The following is a 24,391-nucleotide window of genomic DNA, read 5'->3' on the forward strand; positions in this document are numbered from 1 at the left end:
ACCAAACTTAATCCTCACTCCATCTCAGACAAGCTGCTCCTCCAATAAGGTGTAACAGAGCTCCTCAGGCACTGGTGTCATCCTTGGGCACTCTGCGTGATTTTATACCCTGCAGTGTGCTCCTTTATACCTACAGCATTATCTCTTTATATCGCCTCACTGTGACTGCTCTGTTATCTTCAGTCAAGTCAGAGGTTTTCTCTTTTTTTTTGCATTTCTTGTGGGTATTTGAGGGGAGTTGTTTAAAATTTATTGAGTTACTGCAAAAAGGGAATTTACCCTCTGGTACAAATAAAGTCCATATATATACAAATATAAGTCCTTATAATACTTACTTATTATTACTTTACCTATTTTACTTCCCTCCTTACCGTTGTATCTTTCTTTCTTATAGATCGCACCTTTCAAATGTATCTATCAATGTGTGGATTTCCACTTCTTTCCTGAGTCTGTTTTCTTCAAACTCAGTAGCCCAGTGGTTAATGACGCTGCCTTAAAACTTTGAGGACCTGAGTTCGAGCCGCCAGCTCATCACTCTCTGCATGTCCTTCCCATGTCATTGTGAGTTCAAAGAAATGCTCTTTTGGTTAATTGGTGTCCCTAAATTGGTCTAAAGCAAGTATGTCATGTCTTGTCATCTAGGGTTAGTTCTTGCATTGCACTTAATGCTTTGCCTCCCTTGTAAGCAAGAAAGCAGGTAAATAAATGAATGGCAGATATAAACGTGCTCTTAAAGAAGTCATATTTTTGCAGTTGTTTCTCTGTTTACTTCAGGAAGTTCACTAAATTCTTCACAGTATGAATCAACTGAATTTGACAAGACTATCCCACCTCCAGGGTGGTGTGCACAAAGGGTCTTCTACATGTCTGTTGGGCTGCGTCTGGTCAGTCTATTGTCTGTCAGCTGGAAAACTCCACTCAGTTTAAAATATTTTAATTATGAAATGTTGTGGTCTGAAACTGAATGAAAATTACTTCTTGAGTTAAATCTGGCAGGAGGAAAAAGACTTAGCAGCTATGAGAGAAAATTTCTGTCTGTCGTTCTTTTTTGAGAAAAACAATTTACATTTGTTCCCACCCTCACCATAAGGTAATAAATTGTAAACGAAAACAAGACTCACAGGGACCTCAGGGCAGTCAGCTGTTGGAAGGTGGTCTCTTGAATCTCTTTGATATGATTGTACTGGAGGCCTCTATTTAAAAAGAAATGCAGAAATACCAAATAATGAGTAAAAACTGGAGGGGGTTCTACTTTTCTACATTTTCTTTATAAAATACATTTCTATGAAAATGAAATATCAGTAATGAAATAGAGATATGCATTCCTGTGCTAATCCGGCCAGACACCTTGTACTTTTTTTTGTGATGTTAAACAAATTTAGACACGTTGCTGAGGAATAAGGAGTCGGACAAAAATAATTAAATATACAGTATATATATATTTTTTTATAAAACTTTTTTTTAATTTTATTTCTGAATCATTGTTTTTAAGCTGTTTTATTCAGCATGAATATCACACTGGATGCTATACATTCCTCAGTGTGAAACTCCATTACGGTGTAAGGCAGGCCTGTCCACAATAATGTGCTTTCATTTAAATATGAATACATTTGTCTATGTTTTGCCTGTCGTCCACACTACTCCATCATTTTCAAACCCTGAAAACAAAGACTCTCTCCAGAGCCGTATACTTTTAAAAATGTAACGTCAGCATTTCAGTGCGGACGGGTGTAAATTTGGTTTTCCGAAAACACTAACTAATTGGAATCTGATTGGTTCATGTTTGTTTAATGAACCTTCCCCTATTGGATCCAGCTCATTATAATGGGTCATTCACTGACTGGTCACTCTTTGCAGATAAAAATATTCAATTTCCGACGTAACGGGTGTACTGTAAAAGAATTGCATTCCATGGCACTTGTTGTGCTGCTTGTCTGTATGCATCTAAATTGCATTTTGTAAAGTTTGAACATGGCATACAGGCATAAAAGGTCAGGTGATTCCCACAACGTCAGTCACGAAACAGCCCTTTGAGTCCAACAGAGTGTAATTGCAGACTGCAGTACCCATAAGGTCATTCATGTAACGCCACAACATCATAAAACAACCATGATGCCAGTCATAAAACACCCATCATATTAGACTATGGCTAACATTAGGGGCCCCTTACACTATGGTTAAGATTAGGGTTGTAGGAGGGTTATCTGACTCAAAGGGGGTTTCGTGACTGGCGCTGTGGGCATTATCTGACCTACATCATAGGCATTGCAGGGTGTAGTTAGACCCTTCTCTTTGAGTTAGGTAACCCTTCCACAACCCCAATCTTAACCATAGTGTAATGGGACCCTAATCTTAACCCTAAAGTAGTGTAATAGGATGGCGTTTCATAACTGATGTTGAGGGCATTTCATGATTTTAGGGTATTACATGACTGACCTCAAAGGTACTGCAGTATGCAATTACACTCTGTTGAATTAATTACCAATTGCTATACAGTATTTTTAAGATAAATCCCATGGCCGGTGGGGTTAACGTTGTAGTGAAAAATTAGAAACTTGTGAAAATCATATTGTAAATAACTCAGTTGATTGCCCCTAATCAACATTCATTACTTAAACCTAATTTGTTCAGTAAGGGGCAGCAAAATTAATAATAACACAATTAACGAAGTGGATGGGTGAAGAATTCAGCCGAGCTCACAATATTACAGGACTGAGAGAGACAAGAAAGCACAATGAAGAAAAAGGGATGATAAGAGATGCACGTATATTTATTGAGTTAGCTTTACAAATGTTGTTCAGTACAGGATGTGCTCTGATTGCTATGGACTGCTTATAATCTGTCACCTTGTTAACAGACATTGAGCTAAACACATTTTTTTAAAGTGTCACTTTAACATTTCCTTTATTTTTATTTAATGACAAGGTGACCGTCGCCAGTTCTTAAGACTGACGTACTTTCAACATTCAATCAGCATGTTAACGTGACATGAAGGCAACTCGCACCGGTTCCTTTTGATATGCTGTGTGTGGGCGGCACGGTGGCGCAGTGGGTAGCGCTGCTGCCTCGCAGTTGGGAGACCTGGGGACCTGGGTTCGCTTCCCGGGTCCTCCCTGCGTGGAGTTTGCATGTTCTCCCCGTGTCTGCGTGGGTTTCCTCCCACAGTCCAAAGACATGCTGGTTAGGTGGATTGGCGATTCTAAATTGGCCCTAGTGTGTGCTTGGTGTGTGGGTGTGTTTGTGTGTGTCCTGCGGTGGGTTGGCACCCTGCCTGGGATTGGTTCCTGTGTTGGCTGGGATTGGCTCCAGCAGACCCCAGTGACACTGTGTTCGGATTCAGCGGGTTGGAAAATGGATGGATGGATATGCTGTGTACGAGCTATGACAGTCCAGAGAGATGGTTTTGAAAGCGTACAAAGTACATGGGAATCAGATTTTCACGTGGCTCTGAATTTTTCAGTACAGGCCCTTCATGGAGTTTGTTACCGATGCACGCATTGCCAGTATGGAAAGCGATACTTTTGGTAACAAGGCAAAAACACGAGTGTGGATGGAGATTGTTTTCATTTAAAATGTGGAACAGCCGCAATTGAAAAGGGTATTAATCATCTTGAAAACCTTCTGAAAAATGATTGTTTTAAACCCAATAAAATAACCAAACATGTCTGTTATTGCCCATTGCTGTTACAAATAAAAGGAATCCAGCTGACGTCTGCTTGCTGTGAAAGATATTTGCTTGCTGAGGCACATCAGTTCTGAGTTGTCACTCGTTATACACTTTTGTCACACTGAACTGTTAGTCACTACAAACACACGACTGACCAATGACACAAAAAGAGTGAGTTTTATTTGATAGGATGCCCAATCAATTGACATAGTCTCTGGCGAAAGTTTTTATTGAATTTATATCGCACTTTGATCGCCTCTTACAGGCTTGTGAGTTCAGTAGAACATATGAGACCTGACTTGATACTTTGAGGAACTTTAATGTTACAAGTACTGTATGGGTAAGTGGTTTTTGTTCTATGTGAAATCCATAAAAGAAATAATAACGATCAGCCCGCTGCAGCTCTCCACTGTGGCACGATTTAAATGGAGTTTGCAAGCTCTCTCTTTATACAGAAGGCTTATATTCTGGTACTCTGATATTACTTCCAAATCTCAGCTGAGCTGCCCATCTTAAACAGGTTGAAATCAAAGTAAACAACGTAAACCTCGGTGCTAATGGCTGCAGCTCACCATCTACTGCAATGTATTTTGTGATGCATGCAGTAATAAAATGCACTTCATTTGTTATTCCAACAGATGGTGCATCACACACATTTGTAGTGGTAAAACATATTGCTACAAATTTATGTGATGCACCATTGGCTGGAATGAAAATGTAATGCATATGGTTCTTTTATATTTCATTTGGTTTGGGATTTGTAAAAGCAGTGCTAATGCACAAATGCACTTGATGTTGGAATTTCAGAAACATAGCAACAAGTTGAACCCACAGATACTCAGACAAACTTACACTTTTCCTTTTATTAAGGTGGATTGGCGACTCTAAACTGGTACTGTGTAGGTGAATGTGTGTGAGGATATATTCTTTGATTAATAATATTAATAACCATTATCATCAGTGCTGTAATAATAAAAAATAATAATATACAGTACCATTAATAAAGTATCTATCTATCTATCTATCTATCTATCTATCTATCTATCTATCTATCTATCTATCTATCTATCTATCTATTCAATACAGAACAGTGTGAAAAAGAGAAATGAAAAGTAATCTTACCAGGTTTGTAGAATAGAAAGGAAGTAGCTGGAAATAGAGTGTGACAGTGATAGATTTAATACACAAGAAAGAAAGAAAGAAAGAAAGAAAGAAAGAAAGAAAGAAAGAAAGAAAGAAAGAAAGAAAGAAAGAACTGTAGACTTAAAGCGTCTAAGGTGGTTAACGTGACCATTTGAATATTTCATGCAATACATTAATATCTGTCTGAAAAGTAAAGATATGTAAAGGGTCAGTGAAAAGAAGATATAAAAAACTCAATGTTTATGGCACTGCTTTAGAGAAAATCAAGGAATGAAGAAAAATGATTTGCTGAAAATACAACACAATGATTGGCAGACATTAGAAAGCTCCATTACTCTCCCTAGAGATACCCTCAAAATTTGTACACAGATAAACTGCTCTTTTAACTTCCACTTTCACAAAAAAACATAATAATATCTAAAGGGAATTTAAGATGGTGTGCAATAAATAATTGTTCTAGAGAGAAATTTGGAAGACTTATTGTACATTTGGAAATGTTTCTCTGTGCAGATGGAATTGGCTTCTGGAACACGCTGCCTCCCTCCACAGTCAAGATGGATATCCTGATGTCACAAGAGAAGTGCATGAATCAGATAGTGTAACAAGTTAACCGTTACTTTCCCAAATAGGTGACCCAACAATTGTAAAATGAATTTGCTATGTGAGTGATGCTCACAGATTCATATTTTACATTTTTATATAAGTTAGTGTTTTAACGTGTGCAGAAACGGATTCAGAGATAGACACCGATTAGCAGGAAATTGCTTGGCTTTGTTGCTTCTTCTTCTTTTTTTACTTAAATTAGATTTCCCTTCTGTAAATCTGTACATTCATTTGTGATACTGAATAACTCATTCAATCTGCCAGAACTCAGTGTCAACTACAAATAAAGCTGTACTGGGGTCTTGATTTGCCAGTTGATTTCAATAATGGCTTCTTCTAAACAAAATGGTTTTCAATACACGTAAACCCATAAAAGGGTTTTCAAACTTGTTATTCAAAGGTAACACAAATGCATTTCAAGTCACATGAAAAGGTTTTAAGTTTTTGCTGTGGCTCAAGTCCAAAACTGGCAATGTGAACCATAGGGTTTTGTGAGACGAGAGTAAGGTAGAAGTCCTAGTCTTAGAGAATGTTACATTGACATGTTGATAAGAAATAGGATTAGGGAATTGATTCTGTTGTGTCAATATGTTCCTATTTCAAATTCCTGTGTGTAACCCTAGCATCTAATATAAATCTATTGTGGAATATGACCCGGACGCAGACAGATGGAGAGCATTGTAAAGTCCACCACACGTTTATTATACACTACTATTTACACTTATCGTGAGCACAACCCAGTGCCTCGGCACCAATCTCCCCTTCAGTCCTTGGCCACACAACACAATGCCTTCAGTCTCTCAGGTCCACCTCCACTCCTCTCCTCTAAGCTTCGCCCTACTCCTCCCGACTCTTGCCATTGACTGGAGGGAGGTGGCCCCCTTTATACACCCCGGATGGACTCCAGGTGCATCCTGCGGAGCTTCTGTAGCCACACCCCTTTGAGGCGGAACCTCTGGCTGTGTATCCGGAAGTCCTCCGGGTGTCCCCAATCCTCTTCCCGCCAGCACTTCCAGGTGTGGCGGAAGTGCTGAGGTCCAGGACTCCCAAGGCATCGGGGCACCCCCTGGCGGTGACTACGGGCCCCTACAGGGTAGAGCTTCCATGCTCTGTACCCGTGGCCCCCAAAGCAACCAGGGCGGTTGCCCCCTCGTGTCCTGGAGGAGGCACAAGCCCTCCTCCAGGCCTCCTGGGCATCCCGGCCGGGCATGAACCCCAACTGGGTGCCACACTATTAAACACAAAATCAATGTCATCTGTAGAAATGCATGTTATACATAAGCGTAGCTCAGAATTCATTTCAATGTGGTTCTTTAATTGTGCAAAATAAAAGCATTCAGTAATCTAACTGAAAGGCCAGAGAGAAAGTCCATCCTGGACTAGAGTGTCTCACATTAATGGTCTCATCTCTTACATTTCTAAAGTGATGGCAACACCTAAAGTACATCCATCCATCCATCCATTTTCCAACCCGCTGAATCCGAACACAGGGTCACGGGGGTCTGCTGGAGCCAATCCCAGCCAACACAGGGCACAAGGCAGGAACCAATCCTGGGCAGGGTGCCAACCCACCGCAGGACACACACAAACACACCCACACACCAAGCACACACTAGGGCCAATTTAGAATCGCCAATCCACCTAACCTGCATGTCTTTGGACTGTGGGAGGAAACCGGAGCGCCCGGAGGAAACCCACGCAGACACGGGGAGAACATGCAAACTCCACACAGGGAGGACCCGGGAAGCGAACCCAGGTCCCCAGGTCTCCCAACTGCGAGGCAGCAGCGCTACCCACTGCGCCACCGTGCCGCCCTCCTAAAGTACATTCCATTTTTAATTTTAGCTAAATATCCATCATCTGTACTTTACATGAGAATAAGCTTCACATGAAAGAAAGAACGAATAATATTAATCGAAAAAAATAAAAATTAACAAACAAAAAACAAGTAAAAGCTAATCATTTTTGAAGATTGGAGAAAAACTAATAATTTTTCAGCACGTTGGCTTGCAATCTGTAACTGCTACATTTACTGTTTTATTTATGTAAATTTGTAGAAGCCAGACATATCAGATTTTTCACAAAATGAGCTTTTACAAATTAAAGAGACCCCAAGAGTGTCACACAGTCAGTCAATGTTGGAGAATGAACCAAGGAAGTTAGTTATAATCTAATAAAAAACAAATGTCTTACAAACTAATTTCTTCAGTAATGGTTTAACTCTAACCTGCTTTTAATTTTATAGAGCATCTTGAGTAGTGAAGGCCATCCCAAGGGATCTCTCCTGCCTTGAGACCAATGCTGCTGGGATAGGCCTCAGCCAGTCTGTGACTCTACACTTGCATGAAGTGAGTTTACACAATTGAACAATAGACATGTTGATACAATCTGAGTATAAGTATGTGAAATGACTCTAGCTGGGACACAGTGGGAGTCAGTGGTTTTTGGTTTGCAGCCAGATTCCTTAAGTACAAGGTTATGTTGCTTATTAAGTAGCCACCATTTTGTTTCTGCAGGGAAATAAATCTCGAAATATCACAAAAACAAGTGACTTACATTTCGACCAGCTGCCGACAGTGGTGAAAGCTGGGGAGTTCTTGTATCTGGTTATGAGACAGTTCCCTGAAAAACACCAAAGACACATTTCTTAGAAGCCTCCAGATACACAAAATGACATGATGATGTAAATCTTACAATTAGTAAGAGGCAAACATCTGACAGTAGCAGATCTAATGCTTAAAAATATAAGAACACTTTTGACAAATATTTAAAATTTACCTGTAATTAAAAATTAAGTGAGTTCATATAGGTGCATAACATAGCAAGTAACCTTTTCAGGCCTGCTTAATCAAATTCTGAGGCCCAGAGCCACATTTGCCAGCAGAAACAAGGCCTGAACAGGCATTGTCCATCACAGGGCCTATCCACACCTCAACAGAGGGCCAATTTAAAATTGTTAATTCATCTAAGATGCACCACTTAGGGGGATGGAGAAGAGAAACTCACAAAGATGGGGGATTAGGAGTTTAGTTAGGATTAGAGTTAGAATTGTAACCTATTCTTGCAGCACTGCGTGCAAAGTAAGAACCATCCAAAGACACGGAGCTAGACACTCACCGTGCACAACACCCACACTGGGGCCAATTTATTTTTGCTGTCTAACTTAATATGCATGTCTTTGGAGATTTGAGAGGAACCTCAACTCAAAATGTTAAAGAATATGCCATCTCCAACCTGACAGTCACCATGTGTATGATTCAGACCCAGAATGTGGGACATCTGAGGTGGCAGCACTAGCCACTGTTGGGTGCATGCGCTGATTACAGTGTGTTGCTGCACCCACCACATGACAAACCACCCAGAATGGGACCTGAGTACAGTTGTGCAATAGGTGACACTGTGTCACCATACAATCTTTTTGCACTTAGATTCCAATAAATATTATAAGATTGTTATCTTTGATACAGTGGCATAGCTAGGGGGGGGCAAGGGGGGACATCTGTCCCAGGGCGCAGTATCCAGGGGGCGCCAAATTTCCCTTCCCCATTGCATTTTGGCAAATAGGAGGGGGCGCGAAATCTTCAGTTGTCCCCGGGCGCTGAAAACCCTAGCTACGCCTCTGCTTTGATAAACGTCCAGGACTTGACCAGCTCCTTTTAGCCGACTAAGACCATGGGACTTACAGTACTCTCAAGCTTGGTAGCTGTTGACAGAGACTTCTTGGAAGAGCGGTGAGTCCTGCCCTTGTCAGCGTTCTGCAAGTTAAAAAAAAATATATATATATATATATATTAGAGGACATTTAGTATTTGAAGAGCACAGCTTCTCACTTCATTATAACATGAGTGCTAATAAGCATATCTTTACCACAGGCATGCCACATATAAAGTCTTTAATTTCTACCTCAGTCCCTGACATTCTGTGTCAAGTTGACCAGGAAGAATTCCCAAAAGGGGGACAACCAGGAATTTAAATCTCAATAATAATGCTGTCTCCCTAGCCTTCATTTTACAACTATTTAATCCTGTGGATTAGATGTGAAAGTTCATTTCCAGTGTAGAACTCTTTGGCAGTTTGTCAAGTGAAGATCGCCAATTTATCTCTGTAAAGTTCTTTGGAATGCAGAATTCTGCATATGTAAAAACAATCTTACAAGATTTTGTGGTCCAGAAAAATGTTTCTAAGTAATTTTTTTTTCATTCGAAATTCCATTTTAGCTCACATACTATATATAAGTCATTTATCCAACTTATGCTTTGATCTTTGAAGACTGGCAGGTTCATTCCTTAAGGGCCTCAGGGTCTTCTGGCTTTTGTTGTACCTGAGCTTTCACTAAATTGGCTTAATCATTTGATAAATAGAGCACATTTCACACTAGTTAAGTCTTAAAAGATTTTATAGGAGGTGCATTTTGATTAAAGTGTGCTTTTTTTAAAGTTACATTTCATTGTAATATGTTCTTTTTTTGTCAGCCAAAAAAAACAGATTAAGTATATTAGGTCAAAGAAAGCACAAATGCACTTCTTACGACTCACACAGATACACTGCAATCAACTTAGACCTCAACATTAATACTAGAAGTGCACCACTTATTGGAATGAATGTTTGTTTTAAGGCATTTTATTCATCATTCCAACAGATGGTACATCAAAAACAATTGTAGCGATAAACTGCATTAATATTACTACTACTACTAATAATAATTCTTTTCCTTTATGTAGCACTTTTCAAACAGGCCTTACTATAATTTTTTGCGTTGCATCGTCTGTTGGAATGACAAATACTATGCATATGTCTCTGTTATATGCCATTTGGTACAGAATTTGTAAGAGCAGTGTTAATGTTTGTGATGCGCCATCTGTCAGAATGAGAAATGTAAAGCATTTTCTTATTGTAAATGTTTGTGACATACCATCTGTTATAATTACAGGGACATAGCAACTGGACCTACACAGAGGTACACTTTTCGTTTTATTAAGGTGGATAATAAAATAATGTGAAATATTGCATGGGTTGAATACTTTTTAACAGGCAATGTAGGTACCTGCCCATTGCAGAATATATTCATGTACTGTTTGCACTCACATACACACTCACAGTGGGTCAATTCAGAGCACTGATCTGCATGTCTAGGATGAAGATGGAAATGACTTTCTAAACAAAGTCACACAGACACGTAGAGAATGCACAAGTTTCACGCACAGCCGACCACACCAAATATTAAAAGAAACATTTCATATGGTGGACTGATCTTTGCAGTTTTTATGTTTGTGTAATTTTTTTTATTTCATGAGTTACTTATTCCAATTAGATTATTGCTTTTCTGTCCCCTTTTCATCTCATGTCTTTACTTAAAAAATGCTAATGTTGTTTCTGGCGGACAAGCCTGATTTATTGATGCCCCCTCATATTTAACTGTGTCTTGTAGTTTCTAATTATTTCATGGCAGCATAGGTAGTGACCAGGCTGCTAAAATCGAGATTTTAGTGTGATTAAAATGCCTTTGCAGAAACAGGCCGAGGTCGTTCTTTGTCAGTTTGTCAGTCGCTGTTCAGTTCACAGCCATTCTGAGTTCTAGTGTATAGTAATGTTTGTTTAGTTTCCTAGTAAAACAGGCTGTGTTGTGCTTTTATTTAAATTTAATTTAATCAAAGATAATCACTTGTATTAATGTCTCCTATTTTTTTTTTTTTCATTTTACCTTATGAATGTACCTGATATGCTCAAGCTTTATAATGCACTGCTGAGGCAGCACTAGAACAGGTCCGGAGAAGAGCAACTAGGCCGATTCCAGAGCTACAGGGGTTGAGTTAGGAGGAAAGATTAAAAGAGCTGAGCCTTTACAGTTTAAACAAAAGAAGATTAAGAGTAGACACGATGGAAGTGTTTAAAATTATAAGGGAATTAGTGCAGTGGATCGAGACTGTGACTTTAAAATGAGTTCATCAAGAACACGGGGACACAGTTGGAAACTTGTGAAGGGTAAATTTCGTGCAAACATTAGGAAGTTTTTCTTTACACAAAGAATGCTAGACACTTAGAATAAGCTACCAAGTAGTGTGGTAGACGGTAAGACTTTAGGGACTTTCAAAACTCAACTTGATGTTTTTTTAGATGAATTAAGTGGGTAGGACTGGCGAGCTTTGTTGGGCTGAATGGCCTGTTCTCATCTAGAGTGTTCTAATGTTTTGATGTACTGTATTCCCTGCATCTGTCATTCCAAGTGCACCACTGTACAACTTTACTTATTCAAAGTATAAAGAACACAGAGAAAAGAAAAAACTAACATACAGAATCTCCAAGCTGGTTGTTCCTTTGAGGTCTGGGAATTCCTTTATTTCTGTTGCCCCATTCAACGACCTAAAAGTGTAGAGACCTCGTATTAGCAGCGTATGAACTTCTTGACTGCGTGCTTAAAGCCCACACTTTGTGTCTGCACATTTATTGTTAGGTATATGAAGCCTGGCGCCATTAACACAGTTGCTAAATGCCCAGAATGAGTTCTGAACCTGTAGCATAGGCGGCATCTTTCATGGTTACATTCAAAAACTAGCATATATATACAAAACAGGATGGTGACAAATTATCTACCCTTTTTTCTATAACATTTCCAATTTGTACAAATGTAAAAGCAGAGGCCTTTAATGACCGTAACATTACCCGCTCCCAATTTGTGTTTAACATCCTCCAAAAACAAACAGTCTGGCTACTGTTTTTAGAAACCCACGCCCGGACCCGTATTACTTACAGAGTGTGTAACTTTGGCAGGTACTGGAAGGCTGACTTGCCAACAGACTGGATGGGATTCTCATAAAAGTGGCTGAAAACAGAAGAAAACCTGTTTGCCCCCAAGTTGTTATTTCATTGAGAGTCTTATACTATTGTGTTAGTTAAATAACACTCATTGTATACCAGCCAAGAACAAGAACAGCATCCGCACAGCCAGGGAGAAATAGGAGTGAGAGAAAGCCACAATGAAATACTGCGTTTCATCCTAGGCAGGCAACAGACGGTGTTGAATGTGGAGTGAGCCACTGCTGGTGATGCCTTTGAGAAATGCAAAACTGGATTCTCCTACGGTGTGAACAGAAGAACTCTTTTCAATACAATTGAGCAGTGTTTCGTACGGTGTGAGTCACCAGACATGTCGCATTGGGTCACGATGAGCTGTGAATTACAATTGAAGTGAAAGAGAAAGGGCCACAAATGGTTTGCCAAGCCCCATGGATCGCCACTTGCATGGCGGAAACAAACCCCCCAGATGCAGACACAGCAATTATGGGTCAGTGTCAGTTTTGGGCAGGTCTTTTAACAAATGAAAATTCGGAAAAGCAAGTACAGAAGCAATGAAGAAATACAAATCTTTGCAACAAACTGTTGCAACGTGCAGCATCTCATTTAATAGTAAGCGTTTGTGCAAAAGCAAGCAGTTTCATGTTTGTGAGCAGAACAATGGCATAAAATGTTTTAGCATTGCTCTTGGCTTTTGATAAAATAGTTTTATAATTAAACCATTTCTCAGAACAACTATTTTTAAATGTAATGTTTGCCAGTAACACATTTGCTAGTTTGCCTGGGTTCATAGGCACGCCTAGGTTTAATACAGCACACTACATGAGTCATTATTGACAACTGGGTCCTCCTCTATAAAATTTCGCACTGCTTTAGACTAACAAGTATAGAGAAGGGTGAGTAATGGGATTAGTTTGGACCCCATTCCTATCTTTATCTTTGGCTCCCAAATCATTAAATCCACCAATTGCTACAGTCGGACTTGTTCAAGAAACCTTCATATTTGTAGAAAGTTGTAGGCATGTGAAACTCAAAAAGAGTGTGCAGGTCAGCTATGTGACAAATCAGCCATGTCCAGCAGGCTGTTGTAAATGGCCTGCCTTTGTAAGGTAAGTTTAAAATACAAGAGACTGCTCCTTAAATACAGTGAGGGACATTTTATTCAAAGTTCAGAAGATAACTGTATATTTGCACTGTCATATGGTTGTGCATGTTATATTGGCATTTATTAATGCCTCAAACGTCCAGAAAGAGAGTCACTGTGTATTTTGAGGGCCTATTTGCGTGTTTCTACATTACCTAGCATTATGGAGGCATGGTATGCATTTCTTAATCTTCATTGAATGGTACTTGACTAACGTAAAATGAAGACATCTATTGGAATGACAAATTCATTGCATATGTCTCTGTTATATACCATTTGGTATAGAATTTGTAAAAGCTGTTGCGCCATCTGTCAGAATGAGAAATGTAATGTATTTTATTACTATAAATGTATGTGACATGTCATCTTTTGGAATTACAGGAACATAGCAACTGCATGGATATAAAAATTCGCTTGTCCCTTTATTATGGTGGATAATAATAAAATATGAAATATTCCATGGGCTGAATACTTATTTATAGGCAGTACGTGTGCCTGTCCATTACAGAATAGATTCATGTATGAACTCACATACACACTCACCGTGGGTCAATTTACAGCACTGACCTGAGGGTGGAAATGATAGTCTCGAGGGAAAGTCACACAGACATGTAGAGAATGCACAAGTTTCACGTACAGCCGACCACACCAAATTTGAAATGAAAAAGTTTATATTGCGGAATGATATTTGCAGTATATATAATGGTTGGCTGGGATTTTATGTTTGTGTGATTTTTATTTTTTATTTATTTCATTCTCAATGTGACATATTGGTGAAAAAACAAACTTATGCAAATGCAGAATTATACTCAAAACATACAAATTCCCTCAAACATATGCACTGAATGCACATATATTGTATATGTAATCAGCACGAACATACAGACTGACAATGTGCTAACTGGTGAACACATGTGAGCACAGCCCAGGGCTGAATTAACCATTAAGCAAAATAAGTACGTGCTTAGGGCATCAAGGGAACTGGGGGCACCACAGATATTTTCTATCTGGCTGGATTTGCCAGGGACCATATGGTGCAAAAGTGCAAATGGTGCAGCTGAATCATGGTCGTTGAACCACATATATAATAAAATGAATAATAAAATAGTAATAATAGAGGATGGCGGCACGGTGGCGCAGTGGGTAGCGCTGCTGCCTCGCAGTTGGGAGATCTGGGGACCTGGGTTCGCTTCCCGGGTCCTCCCTGCGTGGAGTTTGCATGTTCTCCCCGTGTCTGCGTGGGTTTCCTCCGGGCGCTCCGGTTTCCTCCCACAGTCCAAAGACATGCAGGTTAGGTGGATTGGCGATTCTAAATTGGCCCTAGTGTGTGCTTGGTGTGTTTGTGTGTGTCCTGCGGTGGGTTGGCACCCTGCCTGGGATTGGTTCCCTCCCTTGTGCCCTGTGTTGGCTGGGATTGGCTCCAGCAGACCCCCGTGACCCTGTGTTCAGATTCAGCGGGTTGGAAAATGGATGGATGGATGGATAATAATAGAGGAAGGCCTGATGCCTTATCTCCGCTAAACATAGATGTTTTACGTAGGATTAGTTTTGAGGTTCTGATCAAAGACTTTGCAATTAGAAAAAGTAAAAGAAGAGTTTTCAAATATATATAAAGTTAAAGTATACAAAAATAAAAAATATTTCCATCTTACTGTAGGTTTTGTTTCATTCCGAAAAATACAATTTTATTTTAGTTTATTACTGTTTATATTTTGAATTAGATACATATTGGGGCACCAAAATCTTTTAAGTGCTTAGGGCCTCAAAAGGTCTTAAATCTGGCACATATAACATACATTTACTCCACCATGTATATCAACCTATACAATGCTCTATGTATATTAACACATACGCCTACAAACACCTGAACATGTGTAGGTTTTACATTCTGTTCATGTTTACGAGTACACAATCATTTGCATATGTGATTAAACACGTAATCACACGTCTGTCCAAATGTTTGTTTTTTTTTTCGATTAAACAGTAAGAGAAAAGACAGGCAGGTAGCTTCAGTTTAGTGAAACCTGCAATATACATGTGCATTACAAGTTCAGTACAAGACTTACATGGTTTGCAACAGGGGGTTTCCAACAAATGCTCCCTCTGGAATCGCTTTAATGTTGTTGTTGTGAAAGCCACTAGAAGCAGATAAAAAAAAATACGAGCCTTTCAGTATTTCATGTTCAGGTCAATAACAATAATGTGGCTTAGCACTAAGTATAACACTGGAGTTAAGAAAAAAAGCATTATATAATGCAGAGTTCTAAAATGAAATAGGAAACAGTGAAGAAAAATCAATATAATCAGACCAAAAAAGACGTTAGTACCTTTTACAATATAATCAGACCAAAAAAAGACGTTAGTACATTTTACTGTTTTGGCTGTAGGCTTTTATGCATGCCTCAAGAAAAATGCTAACTGGATTAGGGGCTAAACGCACATTAAAACAAATGGAAGGTTGTCGCCTTCAGCTGGCTGCTGGGTCAATCTCACAGTGGTGCTCAGTGCAGTTTTGTAGTTTACTTAATAATTTTACTTGCTAGAATTATCATTGGTGTCACATGTCACTGCAACACAGTGGTTAGTGCTGCTGCCGGACAGCTTCAGAAGAATGGGTTCAACTCCCTGCATGCTCACCACTCGTGTGGAGTTGGCACTTTTTCCCTATGGCCTGCATGGGTTTTCTCTGGGTACTGATGTTCAAACTGCTCACAATCCAAACACAAGCAGGTTAGTTCGAGTGCAAAACAAAATTATTTTGGTATGAAAAGCCTGGGTGCACTTCCCGGGTCCTCCCTGTGTGGAGTTTGCATGTTCTCCCCATGTTTGCGTGGGTTTCCTCCCACATTCCAAAGACATGCAGGTTAGGTGCATTGGCGACCCTAAATTGTCCCTAGTGTGTGCTTGGTGTGCAGGTGTGCGAATGCCCTGCGGTGGTCTGGAGCCCTGCCTGGGATTTGTTCCTGCCTTGTGCCCTGTGTTGGCTGGGATTGGCTCCTGCAGACCCCCGTGACCCTGTGTTAGGATATAGCAGGTTGGAAAATGACTGACTGACTGATGACACTCTGTGTGTGTGTGCGCGTGTGTGTGTGTGTGTGTGTGTGTGTGTGCGCCATGTGAAAAACTGGCATTCTGTGCAGGTTTGCTTCAAGGATGTTATGAAAGGCTCCAGCCCCCTGTGAGAGTTTATTGTAATCATGAAGCTTTAATCTGGCACCTGAGGTAGTTAAGGCATTGGTGAGCCTTTCTAGATGTAGCCAAGATGTGTTGTGCTAACTTCACAGCAACTAATTGAAAGTTGCTGACCCTTTGCACAGCATCCCTTTGAAGGTAGACATGTGGTCTGCCTTCCACTTTCTTACGTTTGTGACCAGTTCCTTGGTTTTGGTAACATTAAGGGCGAGATTGCTGTCCTGGCACCACTTGTCTGTTAAGGCCATTTCTGTTAAGGATTTCAAGTCACAACCTTCATTTGCATGATGTTAGGGAGGTGGAGGCAGTCGATGGCATCATCCTGTATATACCATTCACCTAATGGGACATACCCTGCGACTCCGTCCAACAAATCCATGACTCACCCACTCAAACCTGTTTGATTTTGCCTTTAGTTGTAAGGGTGCGGCACTGTGTGCATGAGAGATGACTTCCATAGAACACTCAGTCGGAGGTCCAATGCATATAAAGCAGCAACAAGGACTAAGGAACGCATGTGTTTTGAACTCCAGAAACAGAAGAGAAGCGTGTCTGTCTGATGTCTCATGTTTTATGTACAGTGCATCCGGAAAGTATTCACAGCACATCACTTTTTCCACATTTTGTTATGTTACAGCCTTATTCCAAAATGGATTAAATTCATTTTTTCCTCAGAATTCTACATACAACACCCCATAATGACAACGTGAAAAAAGTTTACTTGAGGTTTTTGCAAATTTATTAAAAATAACAAAATTGAGAAAGCACATGTACATAAGTATTCACAGCCTTTCCCATGAAGCTCGAAATTGAGCTGAGGTGCATCCTGTTTCCCCTGATCACCCTTGAGATGTTTCTGCAGCTTAATTGGAGTCCACCTGTGGTAAATTCAGTTGACTGGACATGATTTGGAAAGGCACACACCTGTCTATATAAGGTCCCACAGTTGACAGTTCATGTCAGATCACAAACCAAGCATGAAGTCAAAGGAATTGTCTGTAGACCTCCGAGACAGGATTGTCTCGAGGCACAAATCTGGGGAACGTTACAGAAAAAAATCTGCTGCTTTGAAGGTCCCAATGAGCACAGTGACCTCCATCATCCGTAAGTGGAAGAAGTTCGAAACCACCAGGACTCTTCCTAGAGCTGACTGGCCATCTAAACTGAGCGATCAGGGGAGAAGGGCCTTAGTCAAGGAGGTGACCAAGAACCCGATGGTCACTTTGTCAGAGCTCCAGAGGTCCTCTGTGGAGAGAGGAGAACCTTCCAGAAGGACAACCATCTCTGCAGCAATCCACCAATCAGGCCTGTATGGTAGAGTGGCCAGATGGAAGCCACTCCTTAGCAAAAGGCACATGGCAGCCCGCCTGGAATTTGGCAAAAGGCACCTGAAGGACTCTCAGACCATGAGAAAGAAAATTGAGAAAATGAGACAAAGATTGAACTCTTTAGTGTGAATACCAGGTGTCACGTTTGGAGGAAACCAGGCACCGCTCATCACCAGGACAATACCATCCCTACAGTGAAGCATGGTGGTGGCAGCATCATGCTGTGGGGATGTTTTTCAGCGGCAGGAACTGGGAGACTAGTCAGGATAAAGGGAAAGATGACAGCAACAATGTACAGAGACATCCTGGATGAAAACCTGCTCCAGAGCGCTCTTGACCTCAGACTGGGGCGACGGTTCATCTTTCAGCAGGACAACAACCCTAAGCACACAGCCAAGATATCAAAGGAGTGGCTTCAGGACAACTCTGTGAATGTCCTTGAGTGGCCCAGCCAGAGCCCAGACTTGAATCTGATTGAACATCACTGGAGAGATCTTAAAATGGCTGTGCACCGACGCTTCCCATCCAACCTGATGGAGGTTGAGAGGTGCTGCAAAGAGGAATGGGTGGCGAAACTGGCCAAGGATAGGTGTGCCAAGCTTGTGGCATCATATTCAACAAGACTTGAGGCTGTAATTGCTGCCAAAGGTGCATCGACAAAGTATTGAGCAAAGGCTATGAATACTTATGTGATTTCTCAGTTTTTTTACTTTTAATAAATTTGCAAAAACCTCAAGTAAACTTTTTTCACGTTGTCATTATGGGGTGTTGTGTGTAGAATTCTGAGGAAAAAATGAATTTAATCCATTTTGGAATAAGGCTGTAACATAACAAAATGTGGAAAAAGTGATGCGCTGTGAATACTTTCTGGATGCACTGTACAGCAGCAGAATGGAAAAAAGAAAAGCACTCTGAAATATTGCACCTGGACTTGTCATACCTGATAACCCATCATACAGCAATGGCTCCATCAGGTAGCATGTTATTGGCTGCCACAAAAAGGAGCAAGTACAACCACACTGGGATTTCTGCACACAGTTGCTAAATTTGACATGTCATGTAACATGATCGGCTACTACTGTGGAAAAGTCTGACATACTCAGTGACTAGAAGTCAAGTAATGTGACATCTTCTTTGGTTATTTAGTTATTCTATCACTGTTAGTGATTGGACCTACTGTATGATGGCAGTGTCATCAGCAAATTTAACTGTGGTGTCCAAACCACTCTGGTGTGCCTGTGCTGAAGGCGAGTGTTGGTGAAGTCAAGTAGGCAATATGCACAGACTGGGGTCTTCAACTACTAAAGACACATTTAGAAAACTGTATGCAGTTTTGGTCTCAGTATTACAAGTGATGGAGACGATTTAGGGATAGGTGGAATGAGTTACGAGATAAGACTGCAAAAGCTGAACGTGTTCATTGTATGCAGACAGATATTAAAAGATGACATGACAGAATAATTTAAGTTAATGAAAAGGAAATGCAAGATTGATACCAGCTGTTACCTAAAACAAATTCTTCAAAGACAATGCTGCAGCGCATATGACAGCAAGAACCAAATTATGAGTGAATGCAAAGAAATCTGTTGAGAACTGCATGTACAGCAAGATACTCAGTAGTGTAGTTGAAAGTCAAGCCATGGAGACATTAAAATGGATAGATAAATGGGATTTCACAAGTGCTATGGCTGAATAAAACGTTTGGCTTGACACTGTGATGCTCAAAGTGTATTATAAGAAACTAGCTGAAGCCTGCCGTAGCATACGGCGGTGTAAGAATAGGAACGGAAAACGGTGAGAAAGGAATTCAGAAATCAAGAAGAAATAAATACTTCTTGAAAGACGCAGCTGTGAATAGGTGTTTTGGTGGAGACGACAGATCTACTCGTACTACAATATCAGGTCTGTGCTATGGTCTTTTGGTATCCGACAGTGCATGCAGAATTTCCAGCCAAGCAGGATTACATGTGAAAGTGATAGATAAATCAGGCTTTCCGAATTTACGTACTATGGCCATGGAATTCCTGATAGTTTTGTTGCATGTATCTTGGACTTCCTGGAAATGTGGACGGTAATATGATCATTTTGCCTACACGTACATTGTTATTTTCAGTGTTTGCTTGCAGTGCGTCTGATAGTCCTTTGTATTGTTCCACGCGCAGATCTTGTTGATGTAATCGGAGATAGTTGAGACGCGCGCCCTCTGTTTTAATACACGCATCTACGACATACTGTTGTAATAGTTTGCCGGTAGAGTGCAAAATACTAAATGTATTCCTCATTGCTAATCTGTACGCATAAAATTGGCATTGAGTAAGCCTTATTCGCTTGGTGGTTCTTTTATCAGGAGCATGTTGTAAATCTTTGTGCCAACCAATGTCTCCATAAGGGAATAAAAGTGGGTAAACCATAGGATCGCAATTCATATTGAGCGTGGAAATCTGTTTACAGGAGTTGCCTATGGGATAGATGCAAATGTCCCTTTCGGCAGGCTGTTCGCCATCTTCTCCAACGAAAATCGCTGCATCATCGGTGTGACATGTCGGGGTATTGTATCATCGTAAATCCTGCCTAGGGTTTTCCTTGAAAACCATTCTTATAGATGCTGTTGGATTGGACTGAGCGATTTCATGCATGTGTTTGTATGATTTAGTGAAGGGGTTGATGGGTCTGAGCATGGAGTCTAGCTGGAGAAGTACATTTTTGCTTCATGGAGAGTTTGCTTTATTTTGTAAGTGTACTTCAGTAACTTGCGTTGTGTCAAAAACATACAACTGTCCATAACCTGGAGAGATTGAAGTGTTAGCGTATAGTGGAAATATTTTGTGATAAATTTGCCCGTATTTTAAAACAGTATGGTCCGAGGCCAGGAGGTTGAGTTATCTGTGCACCCATGGAAGCAAATGCTAGGGAAGAGTTGTATTCTCGAATGTGTTCACGATAATTTTTAGTTTCTGATGTTTGCTGTGTAAGAAGCTGTTGTAAAGACACAGGTGGCTCCCGCAAAGGTGGTAAAGTTACTTTACCGTCGTGGCAGCACCTCGAGTACTTGTTGGATGTATTACGTTCAGCAGGCCAGTATAGTGCATGACAGTGTTTGCACTGCTCGTCTGGAGTCCCAATGTTGTACTCTTGGACGGGAAGACAGGAATTAGGTGAAGAAGTACCTGTGGTAACGGGAAGAGGATTGTGTGTATGCCTGATGAGACTGCGTTGGTTTGGAAACATTGCTTTGCAGATGTCGCATTCCAAGAGTTGTGAATGAGTTTTGTTGTGTTTAGTCAGACAATCCTGTGTAGTGTACTTCTTATTGCATTTCTGGCACTCATATAGTTGTTGGGAAGAATGCCTTTTCTTGTGTTTAGCAAGTGGAACTGGAAGAATGTGGGGAATGGTTTGGAGCAGGACGAATAGGAATCGAGAAATGCCGTGTCGGCTGCGTGTGGGCGGGACCAGTTTTGAAGTGGAAGCAGGACGAACCAGAAGAGAAATATATATAAGAGATGTGATTGATTGATTCAAGGTCACTGGGTACATTGGACAGTGATTTTGTTTTCTGTTTTCTCTCTTTATGATATAAATCTTTAAATCCTCCAGGCACACAAAAAGACAAATGCACGCACGACCAGTCAAAAGTTTTAGAACACCTCAGAGTTAATTTAGTTGAAATGCAATGAATGACTTAAAATGGTAAAATGGTAAGCAGTAAACTGGCAGAGGTTTAAATTTAAAGTTTAGGTTAGCAAAAACTGACAAAAAGGAAATGTCAGAATATTACAAATGGACCTTCTTCAGGGAACAACTAATAGGTTACAAACTACAGATATTCTGCAGCATTTAAAGTAAATGAAGCCTCACAAGTTGAAGCAAACAACTTGCACAGTTGTCCCAGCTTCTGATGATTACTTAAAAACCGTCTGTCTTAAGCACAGTTTAGAAAAGGCTGCTGTGTTATTACACCTTGGACTTTGTGCTGTAAGTTTGAAAAATCAAGTGAAACTTTTGACCGGTAGTGGATTACAGTACAATATGGAGCCCCCCCCAAGATGTACACTTTAGCTATCGATATGAAACTGGTCCATTGTGAGTGTGGGTTTGGTGACCAGCATTCGACTGGACCATCTATGCTTGGTTCTTGACTTCTGCACTGTGCTGCCAGGATTGGCTCCATCCCCACCGTGACACTGATTTGGATTAAACAAGCTATTATTCTAAATTCTTTTGTGGTTAATTAACAAATCACAATCAAAATGTGATGCTCATTATAGTGATACTTTTTAATAAGAATGTAAATCTTTGGCTATTCCTTCTATTTAAAGTCTAGAAGCGGTCTTTTTAATATCATCACTTACTTCAAATTCTGTCATGAGAAAACATTACTTACAGCTCCTGTAGCTTAGCCAGTGTTCTGATGGCAACTGGGAACTCTTGAAGTTCATTGTAGTTCAGATCTCTAAAATAAATCACAAGAAAATGTACAGTTGTAGGAGTTGTAGAATTAAAGACAAGTTCGAAACTGTAGCATGGTGTGACATTCAGGTGTGCTCAGGGACTTGGTTAACTGATATGGAAGTTGGAGCATTTTACATTTGTTCAGATTGATTCAATCAGATTGTTCAGATTGAAACCATTTTTGTTTGTTAAATCTTTTTGTAACAATGAGTCTTATTAAAAAAACTAACAGCGACAACTGAATGTGTTAGACTACATGAAGTACACGCTTTGAACTGCACTCAATCCATTTTCCAGACCTGTTCAACCTGAGCAGCGTCCGGTGGAAGCTGGAGCCTATCCCAGCATGCCCTTGTTATCCTGTTCTGGAAAGTTCAGAAAATGCAGAGATGGTTCAACATCATCAGGGGGGGAAAAAGACAAGGAAACAAATCACCTTTCCATTCTGCTAATAACTGTAACAGTAAATAAAGCAAGGCCCTATTCTCCTGAGCACTAATGCCACTTTTTTCCTATTCTTTCTTTTTTTTCAAGAGAGTTTAAAGGATATTCAAGATGGTGTAGGACTAGGACTGACCTTCAAAGGAAGAAGAGGAGATTATAAATTGGCTGCAAAGAGTCTGGTGATTTAAGACTCAAATTACACATTTTGAACACAACGCTATTCCTTATTTCTTTTTAATAGGGTACCCCATTTATTTTCTGCAAGGGTAAGAATTTCTTGAAATGGCAGCTTTAGAGAATGAACATCTGGTTTTATGCTTTAAAGCTAAAGAGCCTTTTATTATTTCAAAATAAGTATGGCTTGCATGACCCGTTCAGGCTTTTTGTCTCCATTTATGACATTTCTTTTTGTAAGTTTACAATAGTGGGCTACTTTTCCAGAAAGAGGACTGGTTTAAGCGTCGTGTATTTGTAGAGAACACTGAAATGAACATAAATGGTCGTTGAAAGCACAAACCTAAATCAAAACAAGTTTTTAAAATGCTAAAAGGAAAGCTTTGCAATCTTACCAGGTGTCCCGGGACACTCAGTATCATGATTATTACATCACAAGAGCAACAGAAAGATCTTCATTCAATAAGCATTCTACCATTCCCTTTATTATCTTTTCAAATTCGAAAAGAACAATAAACTCATAATTCTTCTTCTGGACAAGTGTTCACTGTTAGAGAGAGACTGCTTCCTAAATATGAATTACCAATACAAAAAAGAACTGAAACATTATCTAGTATACAGAGTATATAAAATCTGCCTGCATTGAAGAAAAGCAACTGGAGCTTGTCAAGTTATTGACAGACTGATACAGTGCCCCCCATAATGTTTGGAAGAAACACACGTTATCCTTGCATTACCCCTCTGCTCCACAATTTGAAATTACAAAGTGTTCTTCCAAAATGCACATGTTTTGGTTTTGGGTTCAGAGTAAAATCTGTATAATTTAAAGAAAAAAAAAAACACTGACCTGTTTTTAAGTTGTGCTTAATCCTAAAACACATTTACTAAATAGATTCAGCAGAAAATCCTCAGGACATATTATATTGTAACTGCCACAAAACTGTCAAATGTTTAAACAGTTTTTGTTGACATTCACACAAGTCTTGGGTATGTGACTGATAGTCAGCTCACTTATAAAATCAGAGAACTTTACATACAGTACTTGAAATAGTTCTTTGTCTTAGGTGGTTATTTTACGATATCTGGATTAGTGTGTCAATAGAAGCAAGCATGTTATAAAATTCCAAACATTTCTTTCGCAAAATGTGAAGCAGTACAGTGGGATATTTGAATGTCCTCAAAGAAAGACACTAATATTGTAATGGAACACCTTCCAGTTAACAAACGTGAGGCTTTTGTAGGCATATACAGTAGTCCAGGGCTTTACTCAATATGTGATCTGCGCCACCACCACCACCACCTGATCAGGGCACCATGCAGTCCCTACATTCCAGTTTTCATGTCACTATACTGGTTATCTGTGCCATTTAGAATTGACTTTAAAATACTGCTTATGGTTTACAAAGCCTTCAATCATCTCACTCCATCCTATATCTCAGAATGTCTGTCACC

At 40.0% G+C, this 24,391-nt stretch overlaps 1 protein-coding gene across 1 annotated transcript in view; it reads right to left on the reverse strand.

The window, feature by feature from the left end:
• Window positions 1–24,391, reverse strand: part of LOC114647854 (leucine-rich repeat-containing G-protein coupled receptor 6) — a 440,711-nt gene that overhangs the window by 46,867 nt on the left and 369,453 nt on the right. The window contains exons 7-13 of the mRNA XM_051924410.1: window positions 22,254–22,322; window positions 15,416–15,487; window positions 12,162–12,233; window positions 11,705–11,773; window positions 9,097–9,168; window positions 7,970–8,035; window positions 1,122–1,193 (exon numbers count right to left, since the gene is read on the reverse strand). Of these exons, the coding sequence (XP_051780370.1) occupies window positions 1,122–1,193; window positions 7,970–8,035; window positions 9,097–9,168; window positions 11,705–11,773; window positions 12,162–12,233; window positions 15,416–15,487; window positions 22,254–22,322 (492 nt within the window). The remainder of the gene's footprint in view (window positions 1–1,121; window positions 1,194–7,969; window positions 8,036–9,096; window positions 9,169–11,704; window positions 11,774–12,161; window positions 12,234–15,415; window positions 15,488–22,253; window positions 22,323–24,391) is intronic.

Source organism: Erpetoichthys calabaricus, chromosome 3 (genome assembly GCF_900747795.2).
Source record: "Erpetoichthys calabaricus chromosome 3, fErpCal1.3, whole genome shotgun sequence".
Lineage (NCBI taxonomy): Eukaryota > Metazoa > Chordata > Cladistia > Polypteriformes > Polypteridae > Erpetoichthys > Erpetoichthys calabaricus.